At 33.1% G+C, this 19,654-nt stretch overlaps 2 protein-coding genes across 2 annotated transcripts in view; one reads left to right on the top strand and one right to left on the bottom strand.

Moving 5' to 3' along the window:
• Positions 1–4,262: 4,262 nt before the first annotated feature.
• Positions 4,263–5,975, bottom strand: LOC108913677 (potassium channel KAT1-like). Its single transcript, XM_018719265.1, has one exon. The coding sequence runs from the start codon at positions 5,973–5,975 to the stop codon at positions 4,263–4,265; it is 1,713 nt and encodes a 570-aa protein (XP_018574781.1).
• An 8,198-nt stretch (positions 5,976–14,173) lies between these two features.
• LOC108913679 (fatty acyl-CoA reductase wat-like) overlaps positions 14,174–19,654 on the top strand; it is a 20,855-nt gene continuing 15,374 nt past the window's right edge. The window contains exons 1-2 of the mRNA XM_018719267.2: positions 14,174–14,266; positions 15,880–16,250. Coding sequence (XP_018574783.1) covers positions 14,254–14,266; positions 15,880–16,250 — 384 coding nt within the window. The 5' untranslated portion in view covers positions 14,174–14,253. The remainder of the gene's footprint in view (positions 14,267–15,879; positions 16,251–19,654) is intronic.

Raw genomic sequence — 19,654 nt, 5'->3', positions numbered from 1 at the left:
ATATTCCCCAAGCAAAAATATTGCGATTTAGCTGAAAGAGATACAGGGTGTTTTTGTGTTTTTGGGTGTTTTTTTTTATTTATTCCTTAACAAATGCAAATATCCTCACAAAATTTTGGGGTTTGGGGTTCTTTGGATAGAGGAATTGAAATCTTTGTTAACAAATTCTTATTTTCCAACTTTTTTTACACAAAAATGGTATACGTTATGAAAGTAGCTATCTCGCACCGTTTTCGAGATATTTGGCTTTGAAACTTCCAATGCTGTTGCATTAAATTACAATTAAGTACCTACAGGTATTATTAATTTAGCGGTAAAGTTTCTTAAGTAGGATTTGGACGAAAATCAAATAATTGACGTCTTCCACTTGTCTTATTGCTGTCATTTGTATGCTAATTTCTNGGTTGGTACTTCCGAACTTCACGAAGAAATTGACGAAAATTAGAACATGCTCTAATTCGTCAAGAACTTGATTGACAGCATATTTGGTGCATTACACTTGTCCAATTTCTTGATGAAGCGACTTCATGAATTAATTGATCAATAAATTGTCAATGTAAAACAGCTATAAGAATGGACGTTGAAGCATTTAAATAGTAGTCTGTGGAATTTTTTGAAAAAAATATCTCGACTCCAGAAGGTTGTAGAGCAACGTTTTTTTTAATTATTATATTTTAATTTAATTTTTTTTCATTATATCGAGAAATGAAAATCGAAAAAGAATTATACTTTTTTTCAGTCATTTTTGGACACTTGAAATTAATAAAATCGTTTTCACTCTTTTTACCATGAAAGTACAACTTTTAAGGAAAAAAAATGAGTCCTGATTCGTTTCTTTACGACTATTCGTCGAGCAAGAAGAGCCGATTTTTGAGATGACTTTTTTTTTTCGAAAAATCGATGTAACTCGAAAAATTTTTAATATATTTTAATCAAAAAAAGACACTTTTTTGCTTGCATGGGGCTATATTTACAGCAAGTAACAAGTTTCAAAACCTTAATTTGCAAGAGATACAAAAAAAAAGTCGATTTTTTACGGTTTTTTCGATACAGGGTGGTCCCGAGGTAATGGGCCAAAATTCATGGATAGATTCCCCAAGCAAAAAAATTGCGATTTAGCTGAGAGAGATACAGGGTGTTTTTGTGTTTTTGGGTGTTTTTTTTTTTCATTTATTCCTTAACAAATGCAAATATCCTCACAAAATTTTGGGGTTTGGGGTTCTTTGGATAGAGGAATTGAAATCTGTTCACATTTTGGTTAAAGTTCATAGAGGGCGCTAGCTGCAGTAGATTGAATGTGTTAAAAACGACATAACTTTTTTGTATTTTAAGATATCTTTGGTAACAAATTCTTATTTTCCAACTTTTTTTACACAAAAATGGTATACTTTATGAAAGTAGCTATCTCGCACCGTTTTCGAGATATTTGGCTTTGAAACTTCCAATGATGTTGCATTAAATTACAATTAAGTACCTACAGGTATTATTAATTTAGCGGTAAAGTTTCTTAAGAAGGATTTGGACGAAAATCAAATAATTGACGTTTTCCACTTGTCTTATTGCTGTCATTTNTGGGGCTGGAAATCTGTTGGGTTGGTACTTCCGAACTTCACGAAGAAATTGACGAAAATTAGAACATGCTCTAATTCGTCAAGAACTTGATTGACAGCAGATTTGGTGCATTACACTTGTCCAATTTCTTGATGAAGCGACTTCATGAATTAATTGATCAATAAATTGTCAATGTAAAACAGCTATAAGAATGGACGTTGAAGCATTTAAATAGTAGTCTGTGGAATTTTTTGAAAAAAATATCTCGACTCCAGAAGGTTGTAGAGCAACGTTTTTTTTAATTATTATATTTTAATTTAATTTTTTTTCATTATATCGAGAAATGAAAATCGAAAAAGAATTATACTTTTTTTCAGTCATTTTTGGACACTTGAAATTAATAAAATCGTTTTCACTCTTTTTACCATGAAAGTACAACTTTTAAGGAAAAAAAATGAGTCCTGATTCGTTTCTTTACGACTATTCGTCGAGCAAGAAGAGCCGATTTTTGAGATGACTTTTTTTTTTCGAAAAATCGATGTAACTCGAAAAATTTTTAATATATTTTAATCAAAAAAAGACACTTTTTTGCTTGCATGGGGCTATATTTACAGCAAGTAACAAGTTTCAAAACCTTAATTTGCAAGAGATACAAAAAAAAAGTCGATTTTTTACGGTTTTTTCGATACAGGGTGGTCCCGAGGTAATGGGCCAAAATTCATGGATAGATTCCCCAAGCAAAAAAATTGCGATTTAGCTGAGAGAGATACAGGGTGTTTTTGTGTTTTTGGGTGTTTTTTTTTTTCATTTATTCCTTAACAAATGCAAATATCCTCACAAAATTTTGGGGTTTGGGGTTCTTTGGATAGAGGAATTGAAATCTGTTCACATTTTGGTTAAAGTTCATAGAGGGCGCTAGCTGCAGTAGATTGAATGTGTTAAAAACGACATAACTTTTTTGTATTTTAAGATATCTTTGGTAACAAATTCTTATTTTCCAACTTTTTTTACACAAAAATGGTATACTTTATGAAAGTAGCTATCTCGCACCGTTTTCGAGATATTTGGCTTTGAAACTTCCAATGCTGTTGCATTAAATTACAATTAAGTACCTACAGGTATTATTAATTTAGCGGTAAAGTTTCTTAAGTAGGATTTGGACGAAAATCAAATAATTGACGTTTTACGCTTTCCTTATTGTCATTTGTATGCTCATTTCTATTAAGTATTATTTGTACCTAATTAAAATTACATCTTAGCTTACAATTTAAATTGTATACTCGTATACATAAATGTGAGATAGAATGCCGAGACATGAAATCAGTTGTTTTACGGAGAAACTATAAACAACTGAGACGAACTTTAGCAGCAGATTTTAAATGCTACAAAATCATTTCGCGTTAAAGATTTATACTTAAAAATAAGACAATTTTTTAATAAGCGTTTTGATAAATGTATTGAAGTTAGAGGTGGATATTTTAAGTAATTATTGTCAAAAAGGCATATGTTTTTACTAATGTTTACTGTTTTACTGTTCATTACAATTTTTAATTTTAAATATTTCTAAATTATTTTAATTATTTCAAGTATTAGCATTGGAAGTTGCAAAGCCAAATATCTCGAAAACGGTGCGAGACAGCTACTTTCATAAAGTATGCCTTTTTTGTGCAAAAAAAGTTGGAAAATAAGAATTTGATACCAAAGATTAGATACTTTAAAGTACAAAAACGTTAAGTCGCTTTCAACATATTCAATCTACGACAGCTGGCGCCCTCTATGAAGTATAACCAAAATGTGCACAAATTTCAGTTCCTCTACCCAAAGTACCCCAAACCCCAAAATTTTTTGTAGATATTTGCATTTATCAAGAAATAAATGGAAATAAACTAAAATAATAGTTTACATTTAACACCCTGTATCTCTTTAACTGTCAACTTTTGGACTAAGGTAAGTTCGGCTAAATCGCAATATTTTTGATTCGGGAATTTACCCATGAATTTTGGCCCACTACCTCGAGATCACCCTGTATGTCTCGAAAAATAATACAGCAATTGATGTATTTAAAAATACGAATGAATCCATAGGTTTTTTTCTAGCTACAACTTTTCATTTACCTTTTTTCGATTGGAGTTCAAGTTTTTTTCTTATTAGCGCAAAACCGTTTTTTTTTTTGACTTTTATGAATATTTTAGGTTAACTTCGCTGTTTATGCGGCACAGGGAAAAAACACTATCTTCCTTAGAATTTTTTTTCCTATATTACCATATTTTTTCTTTCCACGTGGCATTTTTTGTAAATTTAATATTAGGTCGTGACAAATTGATTGGACTACATACTGTGTTGTCAAGATAACATAATGACATTTTATAAAATTTTTCAATTTTTATCCGCGTTACAGAATTTATTTTTTTTTTTAACCCACTTTCCAATGTGGATTTGATATATTAGGAAGAACTAATCGTATTTATTGTCTTTAAATACACTATTTTTGTAATTTTAATAAAATATTTTTTTATAAAAGTTACAACGTGCGTTATTTTTTTCGTCATACAAAAACAGCCTTAATCAAACACGATCCTTTATTTTCACACTTTTCGCTTACAGAATAATGAAACCTAACAATACAAATCTGTTTAAACTCATAATACGAGTCAATCTTACGGCTAATTCAACATCAAAACAAAAAACGAATTATTCAACACCAAAACCTTTCAAGAAACCAGTTTGTTATCGATAAGTCGTCTAGTGCGACCCTCCAAGATATTTCCGCTGCGGAGGTCCGTCAGCAGGTCAATCCCCGTGACGATCCTCCCTTCCAGAGCCTTCAACCTGGCCACTTTGGCTCTCACCGAACTAATGAAAACGTTCACCACGTCCTGATTGGGTTTCAGGAACTCCAGAAACTTCTCCTTGGATATGGTAAAAACCTCGGTTGTCTCGACCGCCACCACGGTGAACATCTGCTCCTTCGCGATGAAACAGGTGGTCCCAAACTCCTCGCCGTCCTCCAGGTGGCAGAGCTCCACGCCCTCCTTGTTCATCAGCGCCACGGTGCCGGTGGATATGAAGAAGATGTCGTCTGATTCCGAGCCCAGCTTGATGATCACGTCCCTGGGGGAGTAAGTCTCGGAATTCATGGCGCCTATCAGGGTGCCGATCGCCGCAGTCGGCAGTCTCTTGAAGAAATCCACCTTTTGCACCAACTTCCTGGCAGTGAACAGGAATAGTTCAGTGCGCAGGTGCTGGGACAGGGTGTTGATGATTTCCGCCTCTTTGAAGAAGCGCTTTTGGAACTTGAACTCGTAGTACTTGAGCATCCTCTGGCGCATGTTCTCCGGCAGGTGTTTGGCAGCCATGTACTGTTGGAGGCGAGACAGCTGTTTCTCGTACATACTCTCGGAGATGCCCACGATGCCGAATATGTTCAGGATGTCGGCGAGGAGGTACAGCGTGTACAGCCTCCCGAATAGGGTGATGACGATGATGCATATCTGTTCGTCGATCAGTTCTATGTGGAAATCGTACGAGATCCCGAAGAAGTAGCACATGGCCAGGAGTAGCGACTGGCAGTACTGGAAACTCAGATCCTCGCTGTGGGTGATCTTGGCCTCGGTCAACCACGACTCCCTCGGCCAGTCCCCTCTGTGGAAGAGGTAAGGCACGAAGTACAGAAGAAAGGCGCTCAAGTGCAGGTAGATGAAGGTTCTGATCAAGTGAGTGACGAATATCCTTAACGTCTTCCTCACGTTTACATTGGCCAACGTGTCGTTCAGGAAAGTTAGCAAGGTGTTTATTCTGACCCAGCAACATAGTATGCGTAAGACATACAACACTTCGAAGCAGTACGATTCCCTTATGTGACGCGAGGAGCACTTAACCAGACCTTTCATCGACAGAGTCTTCATAAAATACAGAGGATAAGCGCTGGTACAAATATCGAAAAAGAAGAATGTCCTCAAATACCTCAGGATGATCTTCTTACGCTCGATGATGACCCTCTTGGTTCTCTCGTCGATGTAACCGACATTGAAGAGGAGTATGATCAAAGTGAGCCGAATGGGAGCCACCGCTACAAACTGTAACTTCTTCAAGTACTTGCTGAAGTTGCTGCTGAAGACCGTCAACGGTTCCATAATCAGCGAATAGAACCACGTCAATACAAACACAATTTCCAGGATGGTGTTGAGCGTGCTGAGAGGGTGGATCACCAGAGAGTAGGGGCTGTTGGCGTGCCTCTTCCTTTCACCTAACACGGATGATTTATTGCGGAACAGTTTGTTGCACTTGAAGTGGTTGGGGTTCATCAGGAAGAGTTTCCTGATGTTCCTGCAGCATCTTTTGGTCCAACTGGCGTTGGGGGGCAGCTTGGGTAGGCCCGACGTGTCTCTCACCGGTAGAGTACAAATGTGACGCGGTTTTAACATGGCGACGCGCGTTAGTGAACACAGAACGCCGTTTGACAGCTCGTCGGACAATGGCGCATAGGCTACTGCGTGAAAGTAGATTACAGCGCGCTGCCCGGTTGCGCGTCTGTTTTAATGTTAATGACGCATAACGTATGGGACTGTAAATTACTAAATCGAGGTACCCGTGCATGCATATGCGATTTATCTAACCACGTGAGTATAAATGTATGGAAATAGTTGAATAATTAATTTAAATTAAGTTTAGTAATAGAAATACCTAGATTATTGTAGAGAAAGAGGAAATTTTTAAATAAATTGGAAAATATTCGACGATTTAAGCGCACTGAATCGTCATTAATTAGTTTTACGGAATATCAATAATGGCTCTGGGCATAAAAAGCGCTGCAGTTGTTTTGCGATGTTTTCTAACCTCACTTTTTTGACAAATAAAAAACTAAATTTGTGCTTCAAACAAACGGCAATAATAAATTTATCGCTAACAGTCAATAGAGCCTTGCTATAGCGATTTCTGGAAGTAAACAAACTTTATTTTACTGTAAAAATCAAGTATTGACGCAAATATTTATCAACATATCCGTTGCTGTATGACATTCATCATTCATGAGAAATCGTTTGTCGCTGTCACAGCCCCAACAGTATAGAAAATGATGTGGAAGAAGACGTGCCTTCTGACATTTTGAAAAAGTCGTTAGAAACGCGTTTAGAAATTCTACCACAAAAATTAGTTGAAAAATACAACCGCCATTATGACATATTCATGGAATGGTGCAAGAAACACGGAATCAAAACATTTTGGTGAAAATTCTTCGAAAGAGTATTCTGCTTCTTCAATGTGGTCGTATTAATCCATGGTGAAAACAACCCTTTCAGCAAAATATAGTGACTCTTTTGTAACTCTGCAACTGTAAAATTTATAAAAAAAATGGCTTTAATAAAAGTTGCCTGGAATCATGTAGGCCATGTAAACAAAATATTTTTAGCTTTACAGGGTGCTCCATTTCGCGTGGTCGCTACATAACTTGATATTTTAAATGGAATTTGTTATATTAAATGTACATGGTGTTTAAAACTTACCGTTTTCGAGATATTCAGTTGTTTTTGAAAAAAATCACGATTTCAGCTCTCTAAATGAGGTTAGATAGCCTCTAAACCGTACGAGTTAGAAACCTGCAGTTTTCACAGTTCAATTTGGCATAAATTACACTATCTTGTCATCTGTGAGTAAAACGTGTACCTTATTCAGACTCGGAAATAACGACACCTACATTTAATAATCTTACGAGTAGAAAAACATTTTATTTTAAATGTAATGACCCATATTAATTGTCATGGGTACATGCAAAATTAAATGCCCTTTCGACTGGTATAAGGTTGTCCATACTTATCTCTAAAAGTTTTCCAGAAAAATTAGGTTCTTTTCTATCCGAAAAAAATAGCTACGTAACAGCGTCAAGAAGGCCTTGCAAAACCACTTTTCTTTCACATTTTATCAGGCCTAGGCCTGGGACTGACAGTGTCAATATTTACTGGCATGTTTAAAAAGGGGTTTGACAAACAAAAGTAAACCACTAACAACTAAAAACGCAAAACGAAACAAATTGAAACTCGAAACCCAACAAGGAGAAGAATACTTGGACCGCTGATTTACATCTATTGCGCAGTTTTGATTAATAGGCTAGTCATTATAGCTTTTTTTCGGGAAAAAAATGCTATTAGAAGTTTTTTTGCGGAATATTGTTCAGAAACGTGTTATAAACAAAATATCAAAAAATCAACTCGAGACTAGTTGGGGAAACTTTATTAAAATAATGGTCAAAGTTATGGAAAAGTGGTTTTTTGACTCGCGTAAAAAAACTGTTATTCATACAGAAAAAAGGTTTATACAAAAAAGGTAGGTATTAGATAAATCTGTAAAATAAGACAAGTCCGATTAAATTCCGATAATTTGTTTATGCGCAAGAACTCAAAAATGATCGAAAATGGCCGTTCTTTTCAATTGCTAATAATTAATGCAATTTTCATCGCAGACACTTGTAATTCAGGATTTTGGAAGGTCTTTGCACCCTTAATAAGTGGTAAAAATTTCAGCCCGAAAGCTTCATTAGTTTGGCGTTGGCGGAATTTGTTATCTAAGAAGATGCTATTTTCAACTGATTTCTCCCAAGCTCAAAGGCGTTGTATAGTTTCGATCATTAGTTGTTTTTGTACCTAAATAGTTGTAGTGACATTATGCATTCACTGAGAATTTAATTTTTCAAATTTAATTTGTTTAAAAATTACTGAAAAAATGTTAATATTTATTAAATTGTTAAGATAGGTAATTATTATAAAATGAAATAGTAACGTATATAGTTTAGTTAGTACTATTTTTCTTCGAATTTAAAAAAAAAATCGTTGTTCTAAGTTTATTAGAAGCTGAGACAATTTTTTATTTATTTAATCGCATTATTAAGAGCCGAAATTTGGTGATAGTATCTATACATTAAGAGCTATATTTTCATGTCCTACATTAACATTAAGGTGAATTCAAATATTTAATTGCAAAAAAGAAGATAGCGGCGATGCGTTCTATCACTCGGTCTAGCGAACGAGTGGGAAGAGCAAGGCTAAATAAAAAATTAAATCTCGGGTTGAAATAATGTTAATACAATAGCTTCAATGTTTATGAATTTTCTTTGAATAGAGGTTACTATTTCATTTTATAATAATTACCTATCTTAACAATTGAATAAATATTAACATTTTTAAACAAATTAAATTTGAAATATAAAATTCTCAGTAAATGCATATGTTAATACAACTATTTAGGTACAAAAACAACTAATGATCCAAACTATACAACGCCTTTGAGATTGGAAAAAATGAATTGTAAATAGCATTTTCTTGGCCAACGCCGAACTAGGGTTTCTGATTTCTCGGCTTATTTTTCTTCTCGGGACTCAAGAATTCTCGACTAAGAATTCCCGGCAATTCTCGAATTTTCGAGAAATTTCTAAAACTTAAAAAATGTCATAATTTTGGTCTTGCAATACGAAATAATAACACGCTAATATACTTATCATCATCAACATTTATTATTTATTCAGTCTTTTTATTAATTACTTAAAAATGTCTCTACTTCTACCAACAAAACTAAATTTAACTTTGCGTATCTTCTTGAAAACCTTTAATTTGTCTTTTTATTAAACACTTTCAATATGTTTATTTCAATATTTTTGGATCTTAGCTTCCTTCCAATATTTAATAATCATTAATCATACAGTCTTTTAATTAAACAAATAGTAGATAAGGAATCTAACCGAAGAAATTGAAAAAGAAACAAGTTTTAATTTAAAGATACAGAAGCGTTCTTCCTTTTGATTATTACTACCTACTTATAATCACAATTAATAAAACAAAAATAAAATAATTAACTAAAGGAACAGGAACTAAATATTTTCAGAATCAACAATCAACATTAGGTATCTGCTAATAAAATTTCTACACAGTCTTTTAACTAGGTACATAAAAAATCAGAATCATCAAAGTAGACTAGCTCATTAGCCTTAAAAACTTAAAATAAATAAATCACGAGCTAGTCGAGAAATCATTTCAACCGCTCAGCTATTTGTCAAGAGACGAACTGAATGCACGAACTAAACGAACGTGTAGCGNTAAATCTCGGGTTGAAATAATGTTAATACAATAGCTTCAATGTTTATGAATTTTCTTTGAATAGAGGTTACTATTTCATTTTATAATAATTACCTATCTTAACAATTGAATAAATATTAACATTTTTAAACAAATTAAATTTGAAATATAAAATTCTCAGTAAATGCATATGTTAATACAACTATTTAGGTACAAAAACAACTAATGATCCAAACTATACAACGCCTTTGAGATTGGGAAAAATGAATTGAAAATAGCATTTTCTTGGCCAACGCCAAACTAGGGTTTCTGATTTCTCGGCTTATTTTTCTTCTCGGGACTCAAGAATTCTCGACTAAGAATTCCCGGCAATTCTCGAATTTTCGAGAAATTTTTAAAACTGAAAAAATGTCATAATTTTGGTCTTGCAATACGAAATAATAACACCAATAATAACACAATAATATATCATAATGATGATATACTTATCATCATCAACATTTATTATTTATTCAGTCTTTTTATTAATTACTTAAAAATGTCTCTACTTCTACTAACAAAACTAAATTTAACTTTGCGTATCTTCTTGAAAACCTTTAATTTGTCTTTTTATGAAACACTTTCAATATGTTTATTTCAATATTTTTGGATCTTAGCTTCCTTCCAATATTTAATAATCATTAATCACACAGTCTTTTAATTAAACAAATAGCAGATAAGGAATCTAACCGAAGAAATTTAAAAAAGAAACAAGTTTTAATTTAAAGATACAGAAGCGTTCTTCCTTTTTATTATTACTACCTACTTATAATCACAATTAATAAATCAAAAATAAAATAATTAACTAAAGGAACAGGAACTAAATATTTTCAGAATCAACAATCAACATTAGGTATCTGCTAATAAAATTTCTACACAGTCTTTTAACTAGGTACATAAAAAATCAGAATCATCAAAGTAGACTAGCTCATTAGCCTTAAAAACTTAAAATAAATAAATCACGAGCTAGTCGAGAAATCATTTCAACCGCTCAGCTATTTGTCAAGAGACGAACTGAATGCACGAACTAAACGAACGTGTAGCGGTGTGCGGCGCGAGAGGGGAGGGCATAGACAAGCACAATCAAGTCAAAAACTCAAGTCAAAAACTTAAGACACGCGTGATTTTTAAATTTCTCGATTTCTCGACACTGTTTTCTCGTCTCGAGTAAGGCCAGATTTCCCGGGAATCAGAAACCCTACGCCAAACCAATGAAGCTTTCGGGTTGAAATTTTTACCACTTATTAAGGGTGTAAAAAGTCTAAAAAATCCTGAATTACAAGTGTCTGCGATGAAAATTGCATTAATTATTAGCAATCGAAAAAAACGGCCATTTTCGACCATTTTTGAGCTCTTGCGCATAAACAAATTATCGGAATTTAATCGGACTTGTCTCATTTTATAGGCTTATTTAATACCTACCTTTTTTGTATAAACCTTTTTTTTTTCTGTGAATAACAGTTTTTTTACGCGAATCAAAAAACCACATTCTTGGAAGTGTAGGTAAAGGAAAGTCGCCGTTCTAGAGTGTTTGTTAAAAAGTTTAAATAAACTGCTCCAGTTAGATGCTAGTCAAAAATGAATGATCCAATGGCATGGGTTCCCAAAATTGCTCCAAAGACCATCGTTGGGTATGAGTTGTCTGAAATTGGTGAGGATTTACTGTATCATAATAATGGCAATTATGGCTATTAACGGAACCCTTTTTATGAAAAGTTTAAAGAACTTTTAAACCGTTAAACCGTTTTAAAAAATCTATATCTAGATTTAACATCTCAAGTGTCCACTGACAAAACTCGTCTCCGCTGAAAATCTACTTTTAGTAACTCTTGGTGTAATTGGATGCGATAAGGATGTGCTGTGCTGTACTTTTGTAAAATCCTATGTATCGGCGTTGTACGAATACAATTGCAAGACCTTCTTGACGCTGTTACATAGCTACCTTTTCGGACTTTAGAAAATAACCTGATTTTTCTGGAAAACTGTTAGAGATAAATAGGGATAACCTCATATCAAGATAGAGTAATTTATGCCAAAACGAACTGTGAAAACACTATTTATTTTGCTGATTTAATAATTTCTGGCGGAGTTAATGTGAATTCTTCCATCTCAAACAAAAAATAGTTATTTTTATGGATTTAGGAACAACATGGCGATTACTTTGTACCTAAGTTATTTACTTAATAACGCTCGTCTTATAGCAAGCACAGACGACCTGACGAAATTTTTATTATTCATGAAAGAAGTATCATACAATTTTAATAATATAAAATAACTAGCCTTGTCTGCTATTATGATAAGATTAAAATTGATCGGCGACAAAATGATGTGTTTAAGTTAGCAGTAAAGTAGATTTAATGCATTGGCTGCTTTAATAGACTCGGCTGCGCCTCGCGTTTATTGAACACCAGCCAGCATTAAATCTTGTACTTTACTGTTAAAATTTTTTTGCATTGAATCAAATGCGATTGTGCCCGTCTGGTGGAAACCGTTTCTAGCACAAGAACAAAGCTCGCAAAAATTTTTGTCCTGGCTCATATAACGAGCGTTCAAATAAAAACGTGGTCAAGTTGGTTCTGAAAATTTGGACGTAGGGCGTAGCGTATAGCAAATGAACTTAAACGTCATCTGTCAAAGCGCTATATCGCCGCTATCAATTTGAATATTTTCGTTTTAAAAAGCGTTTAAAATGGTGTTTTCTCAAGAACAAAAAGTGTTTATCATAGAGTCCTACTTTAGAAATGGACGCAAGATTGATGGAATATGGAAGTATTCTATTGAGGAATGTTTCACAGAATTTCAAAATCAATTTCCCGGCGTTGTTGAGTACAACATTTTTCAAAGTGCAGTTCAGCGTTGTGTTAATGTTTTTCGTGAAACGGGCAGTGTAACAAGAAAAGAAGGAAGCGGCCGACCTAAAAAGCGGACTGAAGAATTAAAAGAAAATGTCCAACAAATAATGGAAAATGCGCCAAGAACTTCTGTGCGTGTTTTATCACAAATGGTGGGAGTATCAGTCGGTATCTGCCACACAGTGTTAAAAAAAGATTTGCGTTTGTTCTCCTATCGTTTAACTTGTCAGCAAGAACTTCATGAAGTTGATTTTCCGCGACGGGCTGTATTTTGTGAATGGTTTTTAAACAACTACAGTGAACTTCATAATATCACCTTTTTTCTGATGAAGGCTGGTTTCATTTAAGTGGTTACGTAAACTCACAGAATATGAGAATGTGGTCTTCTGAAAAACCAGATAACTTTTTTGTCGAGGGCCCTCTACACGCTCAAAAAATTGGAGTTTGGTGTGCTCTCAATCGAAGAAGATTTATGGACCTATTTTTTTTAATGGTACTCTTACTGCGCAAAGGTATAGAGAAGAAATTGTCGCTCCTTTTGTTAACCAGCTGGAAGAAAACGAAATTACAAACTTTTACTTTCAACAAGATGGCGCAAGGGCACATACGGCAGGCGAGACGATGAATATGTTGAGGGAAGTTTTCCAAAATCGACTAATAAGTCTCAATGCTGAACATGAATTTCCACCGAGGTCATGTGATATTACGCCGTGTGATTTCTTTTTGTGGCCTTACCTTAAAAACACTATTTTTGAACTGCCTATTCCTGATTTAAACCATCTGCAGGCTCGACTTATAGACAAGATTCGTGAAATTAACAATACCCCGAGCATCTTAGAAAATGTCTTTAATTCTTTGAGGAACAGGTGTGAAAAGTGCTTGGAACAAGGAGGGGGACACTTTCAGCGGCTGCTTTAATTTATTGTTATAACAAGGAGGGGGACACTTTTCGCAGCTCCTTTAATTGTTTGTTATTGTTATCACGATTATTCTTTAAAATAAAGTTATAAAGTCACTAACGTTATTGAAACTGACAGCTGTTATACAGCTCGTTGAGAAATGAGGTTAAGTTGGTCGCTATGCTAAAAGCTACACCCTACGTCCAATGTGTCAGAGCCAACTTCGACCACGTTTTTATTTGAACGCTCGTTAATATGGCTAAAATTCACTCTGTAAGTAAAGCGAATAGTTCAGTTCATGTAAATACTCTTATGTTTTAAGCATTGGCACTATTGGCACAACTTCCAGCTAATGCATATTACATTTTCCAAACAGGGCAACGCCTTTTAAAGAGAACAGAATTAACATAATATGTGTAAGTGCATTGTGTTTAAATTGATTGATGTACATAGATGACATTTCAAATATTCAAATTGTTTGAAAAGATATCAGGGTGTCTCGTGTACTAAGACGTGACTGTGATGAAATAGTTTTGCCAATTTAGCAGAGTTCAAGAAATTTAAGGGCGAAAGGATGAATCAAAACTTGTTTTTGTCAATTTGTTGTGGTTATTGTACGGGTTCGGAGTTCGAGGGCATCGACAATGTGGAATTAATAAGTATCTATTCTACAAAGAAAATCATAAAATATCATTGTTTTCTTATAAGGAGCGTACCTATGTTTATGTAATTTAAATTGCAAAAGTGTAAAATCATGAATAATGATGTTTTAGTAAAGATATGAATATTTCAACTTAAGGTCGATCAGTGCAGGGAACTTTGTAGTAGTTAGCGTACATTTAGAGTTGAGAAATGATGGAATTTGGTAAGTTTTTTTTTATAGTATAAAGTTTTACGTTTATTCATGCAACTTCTTCAGCAAAGATATACAGTTTTAACTAAACTAAAACTATTTTTTTATCTTATTAATTTTCGTATGTTTAATTTCAAATTTCATAAAAAATAAAATAAGTGAATACTCCGTATATATACTTTTCTCATTAATCCACAGAAAGTAGAGTCCAATTGAAGCATGTGAAAGAGTATCAATAGGTAGAAGAGCTTACAAAAAATATCACCTGGAAACAAAAAATATGGTGATATAGGAAAAAAAATCTAAGGAAGATAGTTATTTTTTCCTGTGGCGCATAAACGGCGAAGTTAACCTAAAAAATTCATAAAAGTCAAAAAAACGGGTTTTCACTAATAAGAAAGAGCTTGAACTCCAATCGAAAAAAGTTGAGTGAGAAAGTTGTAGCTATTAAAAAAAACTATCGATTGGTATTTATAAATATATCGTTTGTTATATTACTTTTCGAGATATATCGAAAAAACCGCCAAAAATCGACTGTAAATGTAGCCCTCAACAAGAAAAAAAGTGCCTTTTTTAAATTAAAATGACTGAAAAAAGTAAAAATTTTTTGCTCGTGTTTTTCTTGAATATCCATTTCGATTTTCATTTCCCGATAATGTCTATTACAGGAATCGATTGCTGACATTTTTACGCGATTTTTTTTTTAAAAAAACGTTGCTCTACGATCTTCTGGAGCCGAGATATTTTTTTTTTTTTTCAATTAATTCCGCGGGCTTGAAGTTGAAGACTTATGTTTTTAATAAAAAAATAGTGTGGTTCATTTTAGCCAGTTCTAACCGGTACTCGGCCGCTCCGAAAACTGAATTCGCGCGTTCAAAATCGCTCTTACTTTCAAAATCTTCATTATCTCGACTTCTGGACCACGTACAAAAATCCTTTTGTACTTAATCTGGGGTAGCTCGAGGAGATAAACCAAAATACTACATTTACGACAGCCTCAAAAGCATAATTACCTTTGAAAAAAAGTATCACATAGCTGCGTCAGCGGTGGCAAAAATAAAGTCTGCGATTGTAAAAAACAATTTTTAAATGTCTAATTAGACGATGATTCTTTTGACGCGTTTGAATCACTCATTGATGCAACGAATTATCTGGAAATGAAGTTGATTGCGTGGAAAATATGAGAAACGAAACTATAGAAGAAGAAGAAGAAAATGAATCACAATCGAGGGAATTGAAGAGAAAAAGAATTGGAACTTAAGAGTGATATACTTACATAAGCTGTGAAAGTGAAAAATGTAACTGAGGAAAATTTTTATACCACGTAATTTTCTGTACGATAATTAAATAAATATTTTGTAATATTTTTACAATAAAAATGTATAATTACCATAAAACGTTTAAGTTCACAAACATTTATTGAAATGTTAACAAAAGGTGAGAGAATTTTAGACTAAAGGAAAATTATATTTTTCAAAGGTAATTATGCTTTTGAGGCTACGGTTCATCACACAAAAATAAGAAAATCTCATTACAGTAATGATAAACCACGTCCAATTACTCCCATTCCTAGAGTATCACACAGAGTAAGTGAAACGTGGAGTGAATCTATTTTTTATTATCAGAGCGTGACTTATCCGACCACACAACAATGGGGAAGACCCACGGAAGCGACGGAAGAAGCTTAACACCCGTCCAAAGATTTTTCGTCGGTTCCAAAATATTACTGACCGGAGGTACAGGATTTATAGGGATCCTCCTGCTGGAAAAGCTGCTGAGCTCCTGTCCCGACATCTCCAAAGTCTTTATGTTGGTCAGAGACAAAAAGGGGAAGGATATTCGGACCAGAATGCAAGAATTCTTCGACGATGAAGTATTTTACAGAGTTAGGGAGCAGTGTCCGAACTTCGAGGAGAAGATAGTCGCTGTAAAAGGAGATTGCGAGCTACCAGGACTGGGACTCGGCCAGCTCGACAGGGAGATGCTAATCAGAGAGGTGAGAATTCCAAATTGATAGTTTCGATTGCTACGCTGTTTTTTTTTTAATAGACATCAGTTCCAACGTGTCTTAGGGTTTGTGGAGTACTTTGTCGTTTTGAGAACTTTAATTTTATTACAGGGCATAAATATAATGTACGAGGTGTGCTTAGAAAATAACCGAACTTTATTTTTTTAAACTTTAATACTAATTTTATACATTATTGGTTCTTGGGCCCTTCAAAATTTTTTAAACAAGTTCACCTTATTTTTTGGACAATTAGTACAGTTATTGAAACTTTTCACCTCCGAATTCTTTGAAACTGAACCCATCGACTTGAAATTTGGCAGATAGTTAGAGAAAAGGTCAATGAATATTACTGACAACGCCGATTGACGCTTCCACCTTGTTGGGGGTTGACACCCCTTCTCGGAGGTGGATTTTTTTTCAAAAATAACGCTGGAAATCGATAGATAATCAAATTTTGAGCAAAAAACATTCGAAAATTTTTTTCGAGAAATCAATAGTTTTTTAGTTATTCACGAATGAGAACTTGGAATTTTGAGTGAAAAAAACACTTTTTCAAACTATTTTTCGCGAATAACTCAAAAACTACGCATTTTATTTAAAAAAGTGTAATGTACAAAAATGTAGCTTATAAATAAACAAAGAAAATCGTTTTTAAAAAGTGTTGTACGTCCTATATAAAGCGAAATATGGTTAATGGAAGGGGACTTGTTTTGGGGGAATACTGGAATGGATGTATTTAACGTCAAATAACGGAAAAAGGATTAATTTTACGTGTGTAACGCTCCGGGAGTTTTTTGAAGTACTCAAAAATACCTTCAAAATGAGCACTTATAAAAGTTAATTAGAGCAAAATTGAAGGAGTTATCGTCAAAAAAATGAGCAGTAAACGCTGTACCATTTCCATCAGAATTAAAATTAATCGTAGACCCTTTACAATTAGTTTTGTTTTAGTGTTTTTCATACGATCCTGAAGTTAGACCGGTTTAGAATGCGTATTTTTTGAACAATGTACGGTAATAGTTGAAAACGTATTTTTCATTATTAAAAAAAAAATTGCCTTATTTATACTTATAATTACTCTGAAACTATGAAAGATACGTAAAAAATGATAGACAACAAAAATTTACCTTTTTTTTTCAACAAATATTTTGTTTTTTTTATTCCTATAGCATAAAAAATAAAGGAGATATCGCCACTTGAAGTATCCAGTTTAGTGAAAAAACGACTTGTCCCAAGCCCTTCGATCCTTTCCCTTTAAAAAACGAAGGACTTACAAGGTTTTATATGCAAACGATCTGACAGCTCTTGAAATTATCTTTAAAATGCTTTTTTGTACGATACTATAGCTTCAAAATTAACCGAGTTATGGTAAAAAACTAATGACAATTTTTCGGAGCAAAATAGGCTTTCTCATTTTTATATAATAAAATTAAGGGAGCAAAAAAATTGTTCGAATTTTTAGTGATTTTTCAGAATGCTGTATCTCAGTTAAAAATGATCGTATCAAGGTTTTAAAAAAAGCATTTTAAAGCGCCGAATGTCTAGTTTCCAGATTTCTTAGCTCAAAATTTTTAGGAGCGACAGTCATCGCGAAATTCTAAGAAATAAGACTAAAAAATTTTTTTTCAATTTTTTGCGTTTTTTTCTCGATCTACGGGCTTGGAAAAATTTTTTACACAAAAATCATTATATGGACTTGATAGCCTGTTCATTCAGCTTTAATTTCTTTTTTTAAATTTTTCTCTACGTTAATTTAACCCGGAGATATTCGACTACGAATACAAAAGCATCCTTTTGGCTTTAACCATCGATATCTCAGCAACTAATGATCAGACAGAAAATTGACGGGCAGTTTCGAAATCTCGAATAAATTTCCTACAGGGCTATGTAGCGTTCTTGGAAGAAAAACATTTTTTTTCATCCTCGACATTAACTTGAAAAAAGTGAAAAAAGTGACTTTTTGACTTGTTTTGCTAAGTCGACCGCATCTTTGCTAATATCGATGGAGAGTCTAATGCTTGTACGAATTTTTACATCTCGATGTACCCCCAAAAGCTCCGTAAATGGGCATATCTATCTATCGAACGGTTTTTCCGGACCGCTTTATCAAAATTTCAAAAAAATTTAAAGGAGCAAAATTTACAATTCTTTCACAATTGGGCATTTTTTGCTCATTTTTAACTGAGATACAACATTCTGAAAATCACTAAAAATTCGAAAAAAATTTTTGCTCCCTTAATTTTTTGCAGAAGTTTATGTATTATATTATACAAATAAAATAAGTGACAAAATTTAGTGTGATTATTAGCGTAGCAATTTTTTTATGATGATTGATTATATTTAAAAATCGATTATAATAAAAATATTTTACGTTAATATGGGTAGTTTATAAGAGTTGAAAATGACAAAAGTAAAATATTCTTTCATAAACAATATAAGGGAATTTTTATTTTGAATTATTGCACAATTATAGCATTGCAAGATTTTAAGGGTAATTTTTTATCATTTTTGTCAATGCAGGGGTGGTTTTTAGGGGGTGTTGAAAGGAAAAAATTCTTTTATTAGCTATAAGGTAGCTTTTATTTTAAATAATTGCAGGATTTAATCATTCCAAATCTTTAAAAAGTATTTTTTTTCCATTATTTTTTGCGTAGGGGTAGTTTTTAAGGGTTAAATAAATGGTCGAAAAGATCAAATATATCATAAAACATGTTCAAGAACATAGAACATTATTTAATCTTTGTGCTTGAACAAGATTTTTATCAATAAAATGCTTAAAACTTAATTTTTTTAATTTTTTTCTCTTACGGGTAGTTTTTATTTCTAAAAAAACAAAAAGCGTCAATCGGGCTTACGTCACCTTTGAACTTGAGCCTAAGATGAGCCTTATTCTAAATTTTCATGCAAATCCATGCAGTTTCAAAGAATTCAGAGGTTACAGCTGATTTTCAGCTTCAATGACTGTACTAAATATATTATTATTTAAATATTGAGAAATGTTTAAATAAATGTTAAAAAAATATTTATTTTAATCAAATCTGAACCACCTATTAATGTTTTCAGAACGTTGTTTCTGTGTTATAAAAACATTTTAAAGCATTTAATCAAAATCATCAAAATGTTTTGTAATAATAATTTTATTATTAGTAGAGAGCGGACAATGTGTGTCTTTAACCCGAAGAATAGGTCAAATTTTGGTAGAGATGTGTACGCGTTCAAAAATGTATTGTGTATAAATTATGCAAAATATAATTATTATGTATAGCAAATATATCGTATTATCCTCGCGAAGATTTGTACCCTTTATTTAAAATCCATAAATCATGTGAACAGGTTAAATAACGAGAAAATAATTAAGTTAATTTAGTTCTAAAGAAATGAAATGACACTCG

The sequence above is a fragment of the Anoplophora glabripennis genome, unplaced genomic scaffold (assembly GCF_000390285.2).
Source record: "Anoplophora glabripennis isolate ALB-LARVAE unplaced genomic scaffold, Agla_2.0 scaffold1286, whole genome shotgun sequence".
Taxonomy (NCBI): domain Eukaryota; kingdom Metazoa; phylum Arthropoda; class Insecta; order Coleoptera; family Cerambycidae; genus Anoplophora; species Anoplophora glabripennis.
Note: the sequence above shows the minus strand (reverse complement) of the source record. Positions and strands in the feature narration are given on the sequence as shown.

Bases quoted from the DNA above. Each gene is read 5' to 3' on its own strand.
- LOC108913677 (XM_018719265.1), bottom strand. From the start codon at position 5,975: ATGTTAAAACCGCGTCACATTTGTACTCTACCGGTGAGAGACACGTCG.